The following is a 19,015-nucleotide window of genomic DNA, read 5'->3' on the forward strand; positions in this document are numbered from 1 at the left end:
ACTCCATGCTACACTCCTTTATAACATTGATTCTCAGACCAGGCAAGGATAGACTAGACTGTAAAAACTATAGACCATCTCAATTCAGATGTTAAGATAATCACCAAAATTTTAGCAATGCACCTGAATCAGTAGTTGCCTTACATGATCCACAAAGATCAAGTGGGATTTGTCCCTTTTAGACAAGGCGATGACAACACCAAAATGGCAGTTAATCTTATAGAAACGGTTAAAAAAAATCTGAGGAACCTACTCTTCTCCTGAGTTTGGATGCTGAGAAGGCGTTTGATCGCCTCAGTTGGCCTTTTATGCTTAAGGCCCTTGGAACATATGGCATAGAAGGCCCTTTTTTACAAGCTGTAGAGGTATTATACTCTAGTCCCTCAGCTACAATATACAGGGGTTGGACAAAATAATGGAAACACCTAACGTTTTGGCATCATACTCTTCGAACATGTGATAAACATGCAAACCGTGACATATGGTAATGTTTTGTAGTTGATTATTTGTGTTATGTGTATGTAAATTAACTGTTTGTTTTGCATAATTGTAAGAACATTGATGAGAACCTGATACCAATGGCAGACCTCTCGGATTTTCAAAGAGGCCAAATTGTTGGTGCTCGTATGGCAGGCGCTAGTGTAACAGAAAGTGCCGGAATGCTTGGCGTGTTATGAGGTACTGTCTCCAAAGTAATGACTGCATTTGAAAGAGAAGGAAAAACGTCCGCAGCAAAGCACAGGTCCGGCTGAAAGTCAAAGTTGACAGAGAGACCGTCGGACTCTAAAGCGAATTGTGAGAGAGGATCGCAAGACCACAGCTCCGAAAATCACTGCTGAGCTCAATAAACACCTACAGAACCTATACCAACAATGCCCTCTCGGCCAACAGGGGGCATACCTCTAGGCCAGAACATGTATACCTACAAAACACTATGTGGCTGACAGACAAAAAGTAAATGTCCGGAGGATCAAATAATATGATGGTTTGAAATAAACTATAACCAAACGATCCACGCCAGAGAAAGAGGTATCAGCAAAATATAGTTTATTGAAAAAAATATTAATACAAATCAGACATGTACACACATGTAATGGTGCATGGAGAGCAAACAGAGAATCCTCCAGTAAACGCAGATGACAGAGAAACGAAACTGGAGTGGGACACAAGTGAATCCAAAATGGTAAAGAGCCCTGCTGAAGCAGTGCACCGGTAAAGTTTAAATGCTCATAATAGATATAATCAGAGCTGGATAAAATTAGTCCAGTCATAAAAGTGCATAGTGCAATATATGGTCCATCTATAGAGAGCAAGATTAGTGGAAGCAACTAGGCACTGAATGTTCCTAATAGACCAAATACATGCGGCGAACAAAACAAATGCAACATGCCCAAGCGGCTATAGTAGATATATATATATCGTTTAAGAAGGCCTTATATTACCTTGGGACATGTTTTTGCCAAAGACCGGTGAGCTGCACAGCAGGGACTGCCTCAACGCGCGTTTCGCCATCGTGGCTTCGTCAGGAGGCGTGGCTGCTAAAAAGGGGGACTGGGTATAAATAGGAAGGGATCGGCACTCATTGGCGATTCAGCGCATATATCCACCATGATGTAAATACTCTAGGAGACCGAGGCGGACGCGCGTCATGGGGTATGGGCGGGAGGACTGACGTCATCACCGCCCATCTCCACGGCAACGCGGCCGACTCACAATGTCCCCCAGAGCAATACAGCGCATGCGTGACATGCGCACATACCAGGAGGCCCACAGAGGAAGTCTATCGCTGTGTACATGGAGACGTGACCCTCGGAGATTGTGAGTAATATGTCTACCATATGTTTGGAGCACTGAGGGGGTTAAACATCAGACTCCACAGCAAAACGTCAGACTAGCGGTATCTCAGGAGCAGAATGCCGCATGCACAACGTGCGCACATGCCGGAATGCTCACAGCAGGAATCTGTCAATATAAACATAAGAAATAAAAAAATATAATCCACAAGGGTAAAAAGTGGTAACAGACCGCCAAATATTCAAAGCATAGAGAGGGTTAGCTCGCCATGCTGATATGGCCGCAGCATAATAACAGGACGTCTATAGCCAATATCAAGATAAATAGCAAAAAATAAATATAACAGATAAATTGAATAAATTATAAAGTACAGTATATAGGCAGGTATAGCTATAGAGTCCAAATTATCAGGACATAAAATATCGTCCTGATAAAGGTAATAAAGGGATAACATTACCCTAAATACACCAAGGAATAGATAACCATGCAAAAGGGTTTATAACAAAACTGAAAACAAAAAATAGTCAGAAAATAAAAAATAATAATCAAAGATGTTGCGATATTCTTGGGGGCGGACGTTCCCAGATATAGATGATCCTCCATGGGTACCCGCTGGTGGATAAAGCTGAAAAGAGTTGAATAAAGCTGGCAGGACTGGATTTTTTTAATTTACTGACTTTGTCGTTCCCTTTTTCTGTGTTACTTATAAGTGTGTTTTTCTTATCTAGAAACTCTTCTGATGTCATCACTCTTTTCAGCTTTATCCACCAGCGGGTATCTAGAAACTCTTCTGATGTCATCACTCTTTTCAGCTTTATCCACCAGCGGGTTATTATGCTGCGGCCATATCAGCATGGCGAGCTAACCCTCTCTATGCTTTGAATATTTGGCGGTCTATTACCACTTTTTACCCTTGTGGATTATATTTTTTTATTTCTTATGTTTATATTGACAGATTCCTGCTGTGAGCATTCCGGCATGTGCGCACGTTGTGCATGCGGCATTCTGCTCCTGAGATACCGCTAGTCTGACGTTTTGCTGTGGAGTCTGATGTTTAACCCCCTCAGTGCTCCAAACATATGGTAGACATATTACTCACGATCTCCGAGGGTCACATCTCCATGTACACAGCGATAGACTTCCTCCGTGGGCCTCCTGGTATGTGCGCATGTCACGCATGCGTTGTATTGCTCTGGGGGACATTGTGAGTCGGCCGCGTTGCCGTGGAGATGGGCGGTGATGACGTCAGTCCTCCCGCCCATGACACGCGTCCGCCTCGGTCTCCTAGAGTATTTACATCATGGTGGATATATGCGCTGAATCGCCAATGAGTGCCGATCCCTTCCTATTTATACCCAGTCCCCCTTTTTAGCAGCCACGCCTCCTGACTAAGCCACGACGGCGAAACGCGCGTCGAGGCAGTCCCTGCTGTGCAGCTCACCGGTCTTTGGCAAAAACATGTCCCAAGGTAATATAAGGCCTTCTTAAACGATATATATATCTACTATAGCCGCTTGGGCATGTTGCATTTGTTTTGTTCGCCGCATGTATTTGGTCTATTAGGAACATTCAGTGCCTAGTTGCTTCCACTAATCTTGCCCTCTATAGATAGACCATATATTGCACTATGCACTTTTATGACTGGACTAATTTTATCCAGCTCTGATTATATCTATTATGAGCAATTAAACTTTACAAGTGCACTGCTTCAGCAGGGCTCTTTACCATTTTGGATTCACTTGTGTCCCACTCCAGTTTCATTCCTCTGTCATCTGCGTTTACTGGAGGATTCTCTGTTTGCTCTCCATGCACCATCACATGTGTGTACATGTCTGATTTGTATTAATATTTTTTTCAATAAATTATATTTTGCTGATACCTCTTTCTCTGGCGTGGATCGTTTGGTTATAGTTTATTTCAAACCATCAAATTATTTGATCCTCCGGACATTTACTGTAGCTACAGAACCTAGTTTCCACGAAAACTGTTCGTTGAGAGCTGCACAAATCTGGATTCCTCGGAAGAGCTGCAATTAGAAAACCGCTGCTCTCAATGACAAATGTTTCCAAGCGTTTAGAGTGGTGTAGAAACCTCCAGAATTGGTCCCTCGAGCAGTGGAAACATGTAATATTCTCAGATGAATCATCGTTTACCCCATTTCCGACCTCCAGCCGAGTGTACGTTTGGAGACAGCCGAAAGAAGCATTCCATCCAGACTGCCTTCTCCGAACCGTAAAACATGGCGGAGGTTCTGTGATGATCTGGGGTGCTATTTCGTGGAGATCCGCCGGGCCAATGATATCCCTTCACGGAAGAATTAACAGCCAAGATTATTTAGGCATTTTGGGAGACCAAGTGCATCCAATGGCTCAAGCACTGTTCCCAGAGGAGAACGCCATCTTTCAGGATGATAATGCACCAATTCATACAGCTAGAATCGTTAAAGCATGGCACGAGGAACATTCTAATGAAGTTGAGCATCTCATCTGGCCCCCACAATCCCCAGACCTCAACATTATTGAGCATTTATGGTCGATTTTAGAGATTCAAGTTAGACGTCTATTTCCGCCGCCATCGTCGCTCAAAGAACTGGAGGGTGTTTTAACTGCAGAATGGGCTAAAATTCCTTTGGAAACAATTCACACCTTGTTTGAATCCATACCTCAGAGAATTGAGGCTGTAATCGCCGCAAAAGGTGGACCTACACCATATTAAACTAACTTTTGTTGATGTTTCCAGTTGTTTCCATTATTTTGTCCAACCCCTGTATCTTCAATATATCTTCCTCATAGCTCCTCTAAGTTCAATTTAAAGGCGAAGAATTTAAATTATTCCTTTTTGCTGATGATATCCTTCTAACACTCATGAAGCCTCATACATCGTTCCCTAGCCTCCATTCAGTGCTTTTAAAATTTAGCCAATTATCAGTGTATAAAACAAATACAATTAAAACTGAAGCCCTTCCACTTAAAATAAATGACTCCCATTTCCAAACTAACTTTAAATACCACTGGCGCCCCACCTCTCTCAAATACCTGGGAATTAACCACACAACCTCGTATTCTACTTTATTCGAGAACAATTTCCCTCCATTATATACAGAAATGCAATCCACATTGATGAAATGGAAATCACTACCTCTCTCACTATTTGGACGCATTTCAGCCTTAAAAATTAACTATCCTCTCAAAAATGTTATATCTTTTTGAGACTTTACCCTTATCGGTCCCACTCAGATTTATGTGCTTTTCAAGCAGTCACTTTAAATTTCATATGGGCAGGAAGACGTCATAGAATTACAAAGTCGGTAATATTGGCTGACAAAGAGATGGAGGGTCTAGCAGCACCTAACTTTGTTCACGATCCCATCGTGGCCTATACGAATATAAAAATGGATGGAGATTGAAAAATGATGGTTAGCCCCAGCTCACCCCTACTCCCTGATCTGAAATGGGGCTTAAAATGCAGCTTTAATAGACCTATTAGGTCCAATGATGCACACCAGAAATATATGAAGGGTCTGCTTTAAAAAAATAAATCTGATATCAACAAATACTGCCCTTCCTTCCTTTTCCATCTGAATTTCCCTGAAAGTTTAACCCACTCATTTACATGGGTATGGACTCAATTTGGCTTAACTTCGCTGACATAATTAACTATAAAACGCAAATTTTAAATTCCTATGATGAGCTGAAAACAAAATTCTCCCTCAATTCCGTTACATTATTTCAATATACCGTATTAAAATTAGGCACTTTGCCTCATCATTATTCCACAGTCCACAGGCCTCCATTCCTACCTCCTTCGAGAGACTGAGCAAGGATAGTTAAACAAGAGGTTTAATATCTAGATATTTAGTATTTACAATATTTTACAGGCTCCAGACACAGATTCTCTAACTAGACACTCTTATATGCAAAAATGGTAAGAATATTGGGTAATAATACGGACCGTGGTAGAATGGAGAAATGTTTGGACCAGAGCAGCCAAGACTGCCTCTTATACTTCATACAAAGAAAATCAGTACAAAATCCTTCCTCTCCATACGCCCGAATTTTTACATAAAATGGACCCATCCATTCCTTCCCTTTGCTGGCGTTGAATCCTGTCTAGACATTCTATATCTCACATTTTTTGGGACTTTCCACTGATTAAACCATTCTGGGTGATAGTCCAACTTCTCATTAAGCAAGTTTTTGGAGTAGATCTCCCATTAAGTCCTCAGCTGTTTCTATTAAATATTTTCCCTGAATCCATATCCAAGAGATTCATTAGACTGCTTTTACATCTGTTAAGAGCAGCACACTGTTTGATTGCCTACCATTGGAAGCAAACCTCTCCACCTTCCCAAGTAGATCTATATTCTCGTATCAAGGATATCAGGAACTTTGAATGCCGGGCAGCCTTTAATGACAATACTGTAGAGAGATTTAACCTTGTTTGGACTCCTTGGGATTCCTTTTGGTCCATGTTAAATCTACGACCTCTATGAGATGGATGTAACTACGTAGGTTGTAACAGTCCACCTTATTCCCCCCCCCCTTTCTTTTGTCTGAGTCTGTGTGTTTGTTAGTAAAATTTTACTCTTTATCTACTTGAAAATGTTTAACTATTACTATAGTATAAGTTTGATTGTTAACCTATACATGACAGTGAAAAATCTAAAATGCCTAATTATTTTTTCTTTTCCTGCGAAATTTGAAAAATTTTCAATAAAAATTATCATAATGCGTCCTAGGAATAATGACAGAAAATACGGGGTTGGCTTGAACAGACTGGTTGGACCACAAATGCTTGCTTTTTGTTTTTTTTAACAAACCCCAAGGCAAATGTAAGTCCTAAAAATGTTTTCATTTCAGGAACATTAGTTAGCATTAGTGATGAGCGAATATGCTCGTTACTCGAGATTTCTCGAGCATGCTCGGGGGTCCTCCGAGTATTGTTTAGTGCTCGGAGATTTAGTTTTTCTTGCCACAGCTGAATGATTTACATCTGTTTGACAGCATAAGTACATGTGGGGGTTGCCTGGCTGACATTGATCAGCAGATAAGAGCCACTGTAACTGTAAAGAAAGAACTCTCATAAAAGATCAACTAGAAAACTTAATCTGTAGCTTGTGAAGCCTCCAGATTATTAGAATGTCAGTCAAAGAAACTATATGCATAATTACATTAACAGATATATTAGGCAAATAAAGACAAATATACAGTTAGGTCCATATATATTTGGACAGAGACAACATTTTTCTAATTTTGGTTTTAGACATTACCACAATGAATTTTAAACAAAACAATTCAGATGCAGTTGAAGTTCAGACTTTCAGCTTTCATTTGAGGGTATCCACATTAAAATCGGATGAAGGGTTTAAGAGTTTCAGCTCCTTAACATGTGCGACCCTGTTTTTAAAGGGACCAAAAGTAATTGGACAATTGACTCCAAGGCTATTTCATGAACAGGTGTGGGCAATCCCTTCGTTATGTCATTCTCAGTTAAGCAGATAAAAGGCCTGGAGTTGATTTGAGATGTGGTGCTTGCATTTGGAAGGTTTTGCTGTGAAGTAAACATGCGGTCAAAGGAGCTCTCCATGCAAGTGAAACAAGCCATCCTTAAGCTGCGAAAACAGAAAAAAACAAGCCGAGAAATTGCTACAATATTAGGAGTGGCAAAATCTACAGTTTGGTACATCCTGAGAAAGAAAGAAAGCACTGGTGAACTCATCAATGCAAAAAGACCTGGGCGTCCACGGAAGACAACAGTGGTGGAGGATAGAAGAATAATCTCCATGGTGAAGAGAAACCCCTTCACAACAGCCAACCAAGTGAACAACACTCTCCAGGAGGTCGGCGTATCAATATCCAAATCTACCATAAAGAGAAGACTGCATGAAAGTAAATACAGAGGGTTCACTGCACGGTGCAAGCCACTCATAAGAATCAAGAATAAAAAGGCTAGACTGGACTTTGCTATAAAACATCTAAAAAAGCCAGCACAGTTCTGGAAGAACATTCTTTGGACAGATGAAACCATGATCAACCTCTACCAGAATGATGGAAAGAGAAATGTATGGCAAAGGCGTGGTACAGCTCATGATCCAAAGCATACCACATCATCTGTAAAACACGGCGGAGGCAGTGTGATGGCTTGGGCATGCATGGCTGCCAGTGGCACTTGGTCACTAGTGTTTATTGATGATGTGACACAGGACAGAAGCAGCCGAATGAATTCTGAGGTATTCAGAGCCACACTGTGTGCTCAGATCCAGCCAAATGCAGCCAAACTGATTGGTCGTCGTTTCATCCTACAGATAGACAATGACCCAAAACATGAAGCCAAAGCAACCCAGGAGTTAATTAAATCAAAGAAGTGGAATATTCTTGAATGGCCAAGTCAGTCACCTGATCTCAACCAAATTGAGCATGCATTTCACTTGTTAAAGACTAAACTTCAGACAGAAAGGCCCACAAACAAACAGCAACTGAAAACCACCGCAGTGAAGGCCTGACAGAGCATCAAAAAGGAGGAAACACAGCGTCTGGTGATGTCCATGAGTTCAAGACTTCAGGCAGTCATTGCCAGCCAAGGGTTTTCAACCAAGTACTAAAAATGAACATTTTATTTAAAATTATTGAATCTGTCCAATTACTTTTGGTCCTTTTAAAAACAGGGTGGCACATGTTAAGGAGCTGAAACTCTTAAACCCTTCATCCGATTTTAATGTGGATACCCTCAAATGAAAGCTGAAAGTCTGAACTTCAACTGCATCTGAATTGTTTTGTTTAAAATTCATTGTGGTATTGTCTATAACCAAAACTAGAAAAATGTTGTCTCTGTCCAAATATATATGGACCTAACTGTATGTACATACACTGACTGTTTTATTAAGTAGAACTTTCTGGTTCTAGGAAGAACTTAGCCCCTTCAATAATGCTGGTGATCCAACTGTCTGTCGTTAATTTAATAAAAGCTTCTATTATATGCTGCACCCACGGATTAACAGAAGCAGATTAAGTAACACAAACTAATACAAACACTAAAGAAACAATGATATATAATGATGTGCTGTTCTGTTAGAAAATACAATACAAATTGGTAAATTGCACAGTATCAGTGATTGCACAGTCATGGCCAAAATTTTTGAGAATGACACCAAAATTATATTTTCACATGATCTGCTGCCCTCTGGTTTTTATTAGTGTTTGTCTGATGTTTATATCACATACAGAAATATAATTGCAATCATACTATGAGTACCAATAGGTTATATTGACAGTTAGAATGAGTTAATGCAGCAAGTCAATATTTGCAGTGTTGACCCTTCTTCTTCAAGACCTCTGCAATTCTCCCTGGCATGCTCTCAATCAACTTCTGGACCAAATCCTGACTGATAGCAGTCCATTCTTGTATAATCAATGCTTGCATTTTGCCAGAATTTGTTGGTTTTTGTTTGTCCACCCGTCTCTTGATGATTGACCACAAGTTCTCAATGGGATTAAGATCTGGGGAGTTTCCAGGCCATGGACCCAAAATCTCTATGTTTTGTTCCATGAGCCATTTAGTTATCACCTTTGCTTTATGGCAAGGTGCTCCATCATGCTGGAAAATGCATTGTTGGGCGCCAAACTGCTCTTGGACGGTTGGGAGAAGTTGCTCTTGGAGGACATTCTGGTACCATTCTTTATTCATGGCTGTGTTTTTAGGCAAGACTGTGAGTGAGCCGATTCCCTTGGCTGAGAAGCAACCCCACACATGAATGGTTTCAGGATGCTTTACAGTTGGCATGAGACAAGACTGGTGGTAGCGCTCACCTCTTCTTCTCCGAATAAGCTGTTTTCCAGATGTCCCAAACAATCGAAAAGGGGATTCATCAGAGAAAATGACTTTGCCCCAGTCCTCAGCAGTCCACTCCCTGTACCTTTTGCAGAATATCAGTTGGTCCTTGATGTTTTTTCTGGAGAGAAGTGGCTTCTTTGCTGCCCTCCTTGAAACCAGGCCTTGCTCAAAGTGTCTCCGCCTCACAGTGCGTGCAGAAGCACTCACACCAGCCTGCTGCCATTCCTGAGCAAGCTCGGCACTGCTGGTAGTCCGATCCCGCAGCTGAAACAGTTTTAAGATACGGTCCTGGCGCTTGCTGGTCTTTCTTGGGCGCCCTGGAGCCTTTTTCACAACAATGGAAGCGCTCTCCTTGAAGTTCTTGATGATGCGATAGATTGTTGACTGAGGTGTAATCTTTGTAGCTGCGATACTCTTCCCTGTTAGGCCATTTTTGTGCAGAGCAATGATGGCTGCACGCGTTTCTTTAGAGATAACCATGGTTAACTGAAGAGAAACAATGATACCAAGCACCAGCCTCCTTTTAAAGTGTCCAGTGATGTCATTCTTACTTAATCATGACTGATTGATCGCCAGCCCTGTCCTCATCAACACCCACACCTGTGTTAACAGATCAATCACAAACGATGTTAGCTGCTCCTTTTAAGGCAGGACTGCAATGATGTTGAAATGTGTTTTGGGGGTTAAAGTTCATTTTCTGGGCAAATATTGACTTTGCAAGTACAGTAATTGCTGTTAAGCTGATCACTCTAACATTCAGGAGTATATGCAAATTGCCATTAGAAGAAATGAAGCAGTAGACTTTGGAAAAATTAACATTTGTCTAATTCTCAAAATTTTTGTCCATGACTGTATAGATTCAGCCTATACAAATCTTCTGGTGACAATGTGTAAACTTCTGGGGCCGTACAAAGGTCCAGATCAACCCTAACATTTTGTATTCCTTGAATAGTAATAAATAAAAGCAGGTTCTGGAATTTTTGCATTGTAAAAAATAAAAGAAGGTTCTGGTATTTTTTTCTATTTATAGCAGCTAGACAATATTTATTTTCCTCTAACCTGATTTGAAGCATCTATGAACTTTACGCCTTTGTAACTTATAGAAAGAGTAATCCTTGGAATTTTCTTCATATGCTCCGTGGACTTCTGCAAGTATATTTATTACATTATTAAACATTGCATTTCTGCAATACAAATGAAGATATTGTATAATCTAAATTAAAGCTTACCCTCATTTTTGCACAGGCATCCTGGGTGGATTCTGTCCCTCGTAGATCTTTAATTAACATAGATCCTAAATACTGTTCAAGAGATGGGGAGAGGTTAACGCATTAAAAAATTATTATTAATTCAAGACAATTTTGTAGCAATATTTTAAATACTATGCATGTATTTATATGTATGTGTACTGTAAAAAATACAATATACCATAAAGGTGTGTGTAGTGTGGGAGCTTGGCCTCTTGACCGCATTTTTTGCCTGGTTTTGCAATAGCAGTTTGTTAACCTGATATGGTAGTCAGCTGATCGCATGGGGCCAAAACTCCTGGTGGTCAATGACTACTAAATTTTGTTTTAAATTCATAGAGCCTTTGGCTACAGAGGTGTATTGAGTGTCTGTAGGTTGCAACAAGGTATTTTATGTGACTTTCCCAGACGCATTAGCGTGATATCACATAATAAATATATAGATGTTAAAAGTAGTGAATGTTCGGGTCTGGCGGGTTCGGACAAACATTTTGAAAAAAGTTTGATTCGGGTAGCAGAACTTGAACCTGGACTTCATTCAGATGAATGGTGGGCCTGAACATCCGTTGTCGGCCATGTTGTCATTTTCATGACAGCGGGGAAAGCACAGGTTCTGATCAGCGGTAAAATACACTGTGTGCAGAATTATTAGGCAAGTTGTATTTTGATCACAGTATAATTTTTATACATATTTTCCTACTCCAAGCTGTTCAGGCTTGAGAGCCAACTACCAATTAAGTAAATCAGCTGATGTGCATCTCTGTAATGAGGAGGGGTGTTGTCTAATGACATCAAAACCCTATATAAGATGTGCTTAATTATTAGGCAACTTCCGTTTCTTTGGAAAAATGGGTCAGAAGAGAGATTTGACGGGCTCTGAAAAGTCCAAAATTGTGAGATGTCTTGCAGAGGGATGAAGCAGTCTTGAAATTGCCAAACTTTGGAAGCGTAATCACCGAACAATCAAGCGTTTCATGGAAAATAGCCAACAGGGTTGCAAGAAGCGTGTTGGACAAAAAAGGCGCAAAATAACTGCCCATGAATTGAGGAAAATCAAGCATGAAGCTGCCAAGATCCCATTTGCCACCAGTTTTGCCATATTTCAGAGCTGCAACGTTACTGGAGTACAAAAAGCACCAGGTGTGCTATACTCAGGGACATGGCCAAGGTAAGGAAGGCTGAAAAACGACCACCTTTGAACAAGAAACATTAGATAAAACGTCAAGACTAGGCCATGAATTATCTTAAGACTGACTTTTCAAAGGTTTTATGGACTGATGAAATGAGAGTGACTCTTGATTGGCCACATGGATGGGCCAGAGGCTGGATCAGTAAAGGGCAGAGAGCTCCACTCCGGCTCAGACGCCAGCAAGGTGGACGTGGGGTACTGGTATGGGCTGGTATCATCAAAGATGAACTTGTGGGACCTTTTCAGGTTGAGGATGGAGGGAAGCTCAACTCCCAGACCTACTGCCAGTTTCTGGAAGACAACTTCTTCAAGCAGTGGTACAGAAAGAAGTCTGTATTGTTCAAGAAAAACATGATTTTCATGCAGGACAATGCTCCATCAAGTGGCTCCAACTACTCCACAGCGTGGCTGGCCAGTAAAGGTCTCAAAGAAGAAAAAATAATGAGATGGCCCCTTTGTTCACCTGATCTGAACTCCATAGAGAACCTGTGGTCCCTCATAAAATGTGAGATCTACAGGGAGGGAAAAACAGTACACCTCTTGGAACAGTGTCTGGGAGGCTGTGGTAGCTGCTGCACGCAATATTGATCGTAAACAGATCAAGCAACTGACAATCTATGGATGGAAGGCTGTTGAGTGTCATCATAAAGAAAGGTGGCTATATTGGTCACTAATTTTTTGGGGTTTTGTTTTTGCATGCCAGAAATGTTTATTTCTAAATTTTGTGCACTTATATTGGTTTACCTGGTGAAAATAAACAAGTGAGATGGGAATATATTTGGTTTTTATTAAGTTGCCTGATAATTCTGCACAGTAATAGTTACCTGCACAAACCGATATCCTCCTAAGATAGCCAAATCTAAAAAAAACCCCACTCCAACTTCCAAAAATATTAAGCTTTGATATTTATGAGTCCTTTGGGTTGATTAGGAACATAGTTGTTGATCAATAATAAAAATAATCCTCTAAAATACAACTTGCCTAATAATTCTGCACACAGTGTAGTTACCGCTGGTCATCAGCGCTGCAGTTCCCATGCTGTCATACTGATGACAGAGAGTGAGACAGCAGCTGTGACTGGCGGTAAAAAGGTTACTGCTGGTCACAGGCGTCGGCTGATGAGAGTATTAATCAGCTGACTTTTAGTGTGTGACAGCTGCCAAACAAAAACCTGCTATAAAAGCCCGATATAAATAGTAACTCAAACTCCACTTCATCATCCCCTTAGTTAGGGAAAGATAAAAAGTATTTATTTCTATTTTCCTATTAGGGTTAGGGTTAAAGTTAGGGTTGAGGCTAACGTTATTTTGGGGCTAAAGTTAGGGTTAGGGTTGGGGCTAAAGTTAGGGTTAGAGATGGGGTTTGGATTGTGTTTACGGATGGGGTTAGGGTTGTGTCAGGGTTAGGGGTGACATTGGGGTTAGGGGTGTGGTTAGGGTTGGGATTAGGGTTAGGGACGTGTTCGGGTTAGGGGTGTGGATAGGGTTATGGTTAGGGTTGGGATTAGGGTTAGGGGTGTGTTAGGGTTGGAGTTAGAATTGGGGGGCCTCCACTGTTTAGGCACATCAGGGACTCTCCAAATGCGACATGGCGTCCGATCTCAATTCCAGCCAATTCTGCGTTGAAAAAGTAAAACAGTGCTCCTTCCCTTCCAAGCTCTGCCGTGCGACCAAACAGCGGTTTACCCCCACATATCGGGTATCAGTGTACTCAGGACACATTGGACAACAACTTTTGCGGTCCAATTTCTTCTGTTACCCTTGAGAAAATAAAAAATTGGGGGGCGAAAAGATCATTTTTGTGAAAAAATATGATTTTTTATTTTTACGGCTCTACATTATAAACTTCTGTGAAGCACTTGGGGGTCAAAATGCTCACTACACATCTAGTTAAGTTCCTTAGGGGGTCTACTTTCCAAAATGGTGTCACTTGTGGGGTGTTTCCACTGTTTTGGCACATTAGGGGCTCTTCAAACGCTACATGGCGTCCTATCTCAATTCCAGACAATTTTGCATTGAAAAGTCGAACTGTGCTCCTTCCCTTCTGAGCTCTGCCATGCGCCCAAACAGTGGATCCTCCCACATATGGGGTAACTGCGTACTCAGGACAAATTGTACAATTGGGGTCCAATTTCGCCTTGGTAAAATAAAACAAATTGGATCTGAAGTAAATTTTGTGTGAAAAAAGTTAAGTTAATTTTTTTTTTTTAAACATTCCAAAAATTCATGTGAAGCACCTGAAGGGTTAATAAACTTCTTGAATGTGGTTTTGAGCACCTGGAGGGGTGCGGGTGCAGTTTTTAGAATGGTGTCACTTTTGGGTATTTTCTATCATATAGACCCCTCAAAGTGACTTCAAATGTGATGTGATCCCTAAAAAAAAATAGTGTTGTAAAAATGAGAAATTGCTGGTCGACTTTTAATCCTTAGAACTTCCTAACAACAAAAAATTTTGGTTCCAATTGTGCTGATGTAAAGTAGACATGTGGAAAATGTTACTTGCTAAATTTTCTAAATTTTTGCCAAATTTCCATTTTTTTTTCACAAACAAATGCAAGTCATATCGAAGAAATTTTACCACTGTCATGCAGTACAATATGTCTCGAGAAAACTGTCAGAATCACCGGGATCCATACAAGCATTCCAGAGTTGTAACCTCATAAAGGGACAGCGGTCAGAATTGTAAAAATTGGCCCAGTCATTAACATGCAAACTACCCTTGGGGGTTAATGGGTTAAAATATCCCTCAAATTTTCCCATGAGGTTTCCAGGCCTTGCAGCTGCTGGGAGAATCGATGGCTGTGAACTCTGGCAACCTAAAAGGTTATCTATGTTCAAGCCACTGGGTCTCACGGTAGCTCTTGTGCCAGACTGCAGGACTCGAGGGCATTCATCAATCTGGCACTGGCCAAGCAAGAGAAACAGCTGCTATGAACTCAGGTGACCTTGCTGTTCTTGTTAATAAAAAAAAATGAAAAAATTGCGTGGGGGTTCCCCGTAATTTTCATAATCAGCAAAGGGAAAGCCAATGGCTGGGTTCTGATGTTAATATTATGGGAAGGAGACAAAATCCATAACGGTTCCCAGGCGTAGTCTTTACTGGTTAATATAAGGGACACCACCTGTGACATCATCATTTATTCTTAACTATCCAGACATATTTCCGTAGGCCCAAGGACATGAGCTATTGTTCATATCAGACTGAATATTGACTCTTATTTTAAATTGAATTAATGTTTATTGAATGGCTGCTGATTAGTTATTGTACCTGTCCTAGTACTACAGTCCTAGCATTGTTCTACTATCCTTAGGAAACAAAGGCACAGAATAATTGAACGATGTTTGTTAATATGTTGATTACCCATTGGTGCTATACAAATATGAAGTACAAACTATGCATGTTGTTTGAACACAACCAGCAGTGAGAAATGATCTCATTCAGGCACTCCTTCACAGGCTTGTGGGAAGGTGGAAGGAGAAGTTGTGATCTCAAAAAAGGATGATCTGCCTGTGTTTAGAGAGACTCTACAGTACAGTAGTCATGGCACCAACTGAAGAAATACAGAACAGCTTCACTGACCATCACCGAACTCTCAAAGACGTTTAGAGAGTCCAGGTTGGGACAGTCAAGTCATCTGGCCACGTACCTCAATTACTGTCAGCTTCCTAGGCTTGTCGGTACCTCCTCTCTGTGAGTGCCACAGGTGGGGTAGTCAGCCCTGAAAGCTCTGCAGTCACAGCTACTCTTATCCTGGCGAGTCAGCAGAAGGGTGATACTCTGTAATTTTTAACTATCTTAGGTATTTCCTCAGACTGTTCTATAGGTTATTGTTTGTTGGTGGTTCAATAAATTATTGCCACACAGCTTTACCCTCACCCTGTGCTGTATGAGTAGTAATATGCCCACATTAAAAAGAGAGCAGGCGTTCAGTGGGCTGATCCCTGGTCCAGGCGGTCTCGAGCCAGTGGACTAGAGCATTTTTTAAATAAACACAAGAAGAATAAAATTCTTTATTTGAAATAAAAAAGCAACATTATGCTCACCTTTACGCCTAATCCATTCATACCCATGTCCCCTAGAAAAGACCAAAAATAATAAACAACCATATTCCTCACTTGTCCGACGAGAAGATAATCCAGTTGTCCCATGACAAGTCTTGCTCTGCTACATCTAGAAGCCATACTGAACGTTTGCATGATGCTAGTAGCAGGTGTACGCTGATGAGAGTTGTACGCTCTCATCAGCCGATGCCTGTGACTGGCGATAACCTTTTTACTGCAGAGTCACAGCTGCTGGCTCACACGCTGTCATCTGACAGCGTGAGAAAAGCAGCTCTCTGACTGGTAGTAACTAACTTACTGCTGATCAGAGCAGACGGTGTTTCTCGCGCTGTCACACAGACACAGCTGATGTTGAGGCTGCTGAACCCCAACAGTAACACTTACTTCCTGGAGGAGTCCATGTTTGGGGTCTGTGCACGGACACTAGGTGTTCGATATGGACGCCGAAATTTACTGTTTAGCTCCACCTATCACTAGTTAAAACCATTACTCAAATCCACACGACTAGAAATGCCAACATCTAAAATAGGTTAGATTGAAGGGGTTTTCAATACCACATTTGTAGATAAAACATTTTGCCTAATGTAACTTATAATCTTTACCTACATCTCTTACATACAGCAATGTCTCCCCTCATAACCACCATCCTAATGCCACTCCTGCGATGTGCCCATTGATTGCAGGAAGCGACATACAAGATGATAACTGCTCGAAATAGCTTCCTACATCTGCTGGCAAAGATTGACATAGGAGCATTAAGCACTATCATGGCACATTCCTGATGACTGCTGTATATATCTGCCTGCGTCATCTGGCAAAAACTGACATAGGAGCACACAGCACTATCATGGCTCATTCCTGATGACTGCTGTGTACAGCTGCCTGTGTCATCTGGCAAAGTCTGACGTAAGAGCACAGCGCACTATCATGGCAAATTCCTGAAGACTGCCGTATATAGCTGCCTGCATCATCTGGCAAAGACTTATGTAAGAGCACAAAGCACTATCATGGTGCATTTGTGATGACTGCGGTATGCAGCTGCCTGCGACATCTGGCAAAGACTGATGTAGACGCACGAAGCACTATCAAGGTGCATTCCTCATTACTTCTGTGTATAGCTGCCTGCACTGTCTGTCAAAGACTGATGAAGGAGCACACAGCACTATCATAGCGTATTCCTGATGACTGCTGAACATATAGGGGTATAATAAAGTATTTGACCTCTTCCTGATTTCCTATTCTTTCACATGTTTGTCACACTTAAATGTTTCAGATCACCAAACAGATTTAAATATTAGACAAATATAACACAAGTAAAAACAAAATGAAGTTTTTAAATGCAAGTCTTTATTATTAACTAGATGGCAGCCCGATTCTAAAGAATCGGGAGTCTAGAATCCATATATACTTTATTTATTCAAATGTAAGAATAATACAATTAATAAATAATAGTAAGAAAGAACAAAAAATGGCTGCACTCACCAGCTCTTGACAATTCTTGTTATTTAAGGTACAGTTACACAGGATCCATGAACATGCTTATGAGGGGAGTGATGAAAGACATCAGACAACAACTTTGCGTGTTGTGGCAAATGCCACAACAACGGTTCTTTGCTTAAGAACAATAATGTAAATAATAAATAATATGTATCAATAACTATGTATATTGGTATGTTCTATGACATTTTAAAATATTTCATTATTATGTGGAAAAGCTCTTAGTACCCATAATGGCGCATACTTGTGTGCCCATCAGGTATTTTCACAGTAATTTTACATCTGATGGGTTGGTATGAAACGTTTTTAATCATCTCTTGGGCTTAGCTAAGCCTTCATTTTAAATAATTCTAATAAGTACAACAGAAATAAAAGCCTTTTTGTGTATCCAAATTTTTTGTGTTTATTTTTACAGAAGTGTAAAATTTAAGAAATCAACGTTCATAGTACACCGATGGGCTAATATAAGCATGCCCATCAACCACGTCACGGTAGCCTTTGAACTGATGGGTCCTAACTAACTGATTCCTATTTCTTAATACTCAAACCTCTTTCACATCTGCATGTTTCTGATATTTGCAGAAGTAATGTTAAAAACAATACAACTTCCACACTTGGCACCAAAGAACTGATCTACAACACACTTTCAGCAAGTGCCATGCAATGTAGATGAAGCTTGGAGTTAACTTGCAGTAAATGCGGCAAACGCGGCTTCGACAATTGCATTAAATGCAGCCACAACAAAAACACTGGTAAGTGGAGATTTTGTGGCGAAAACTGCAGAAACCACATGTGCCGCACCTGCCGCAAGTGAAGTACAAATTCCGTATACATTGCATGCAACTTACAGCAAGAGTGGCGTGGGTCAGCCCTTAGGCAGGAAGTGCAGAAATAGCCTTTTTTCCACCATAAATTCTCCAAATAGCAGAAAAATGTTGATGTGAAAGCAAAATCTCTATTCTTTCCCTATCTATCTAAATATGTACCTATCTATATATCTATTTCTATGTACAGAACACACCTGGAGATAGAGATGTGTGTGAACAGCCATCCCACCCGTCTCTTACCTGTTCACAAAAACCTCAACCTTTTTAAAAACAAAATGAAATCTCTCAGCAGCTATACTGCTGGAGCTTCAAATACAGGTTCCTATCACCAAATACAGGCATTTGGATGATACACATCTTACATCTTGTACTTAATGTGTGTTCTACTTACCTATAAAAATATGTATTGATATATCATATTTCTAAATTTATGTAGATATGATATAGTTATTAACCCTATATGCTAATGAGTACGTCTGTGATATGCGTATTTCCTACATAAGTACTTAACCCCTTCATGACCCAGCCTATTTTGGCCTTAATGACCTTGCCATTTTTTGCAATTCTGAC

The 19,015-nt window shown here is 40.7% G+C and overlaps 1 protein-coding gene across 4 annotated transcripts in view; it reads right to left on the minus strand.

Moving 5' to 3' along the window:
• The window catches only part of ANKS1A (ankyrin repeat and sterile alpha motif domain containing 1A), a 390,648-nt gene that overhangs the window by 48,974 nt on the left and 322,659 nt on the right, over nt 1–19,015 (minus strand). For all 4 annotated transcript variants that reach the window (XM_077295484.1, XM_077295481.1, XM_077295483.1 and 1 more), the window contains 2 exons: nt 10,854–10,925; nt 10,684–10,770 (listed from right to left, as the gene is read on the minus strand). In XM_077295484.1, the coding sequence (XP_077151599.1) occupies nt 10,684–10,770; nt 10,854–10,925 (159 nt within the window). The remainder of the gene's footprint in view (nt 1–10,683; nt 10,771–10,853; nt 10,926–19,015) is intronic.

Source organism: Ranitomeya variabilis, chromosome 3 (genome assembly GCF_051348905.1).
Source record: "Ranitomeya variabilis isolate aRanVar5 chromosome 3, aRanVar5.hap1, whole genome shotgun sequence".
NCBI lineage: Eukaryota > Metazoa > Chordata > Amphibia > Anura > Dendrobatidae > Ranitomeya > Ranitomeya variabilis.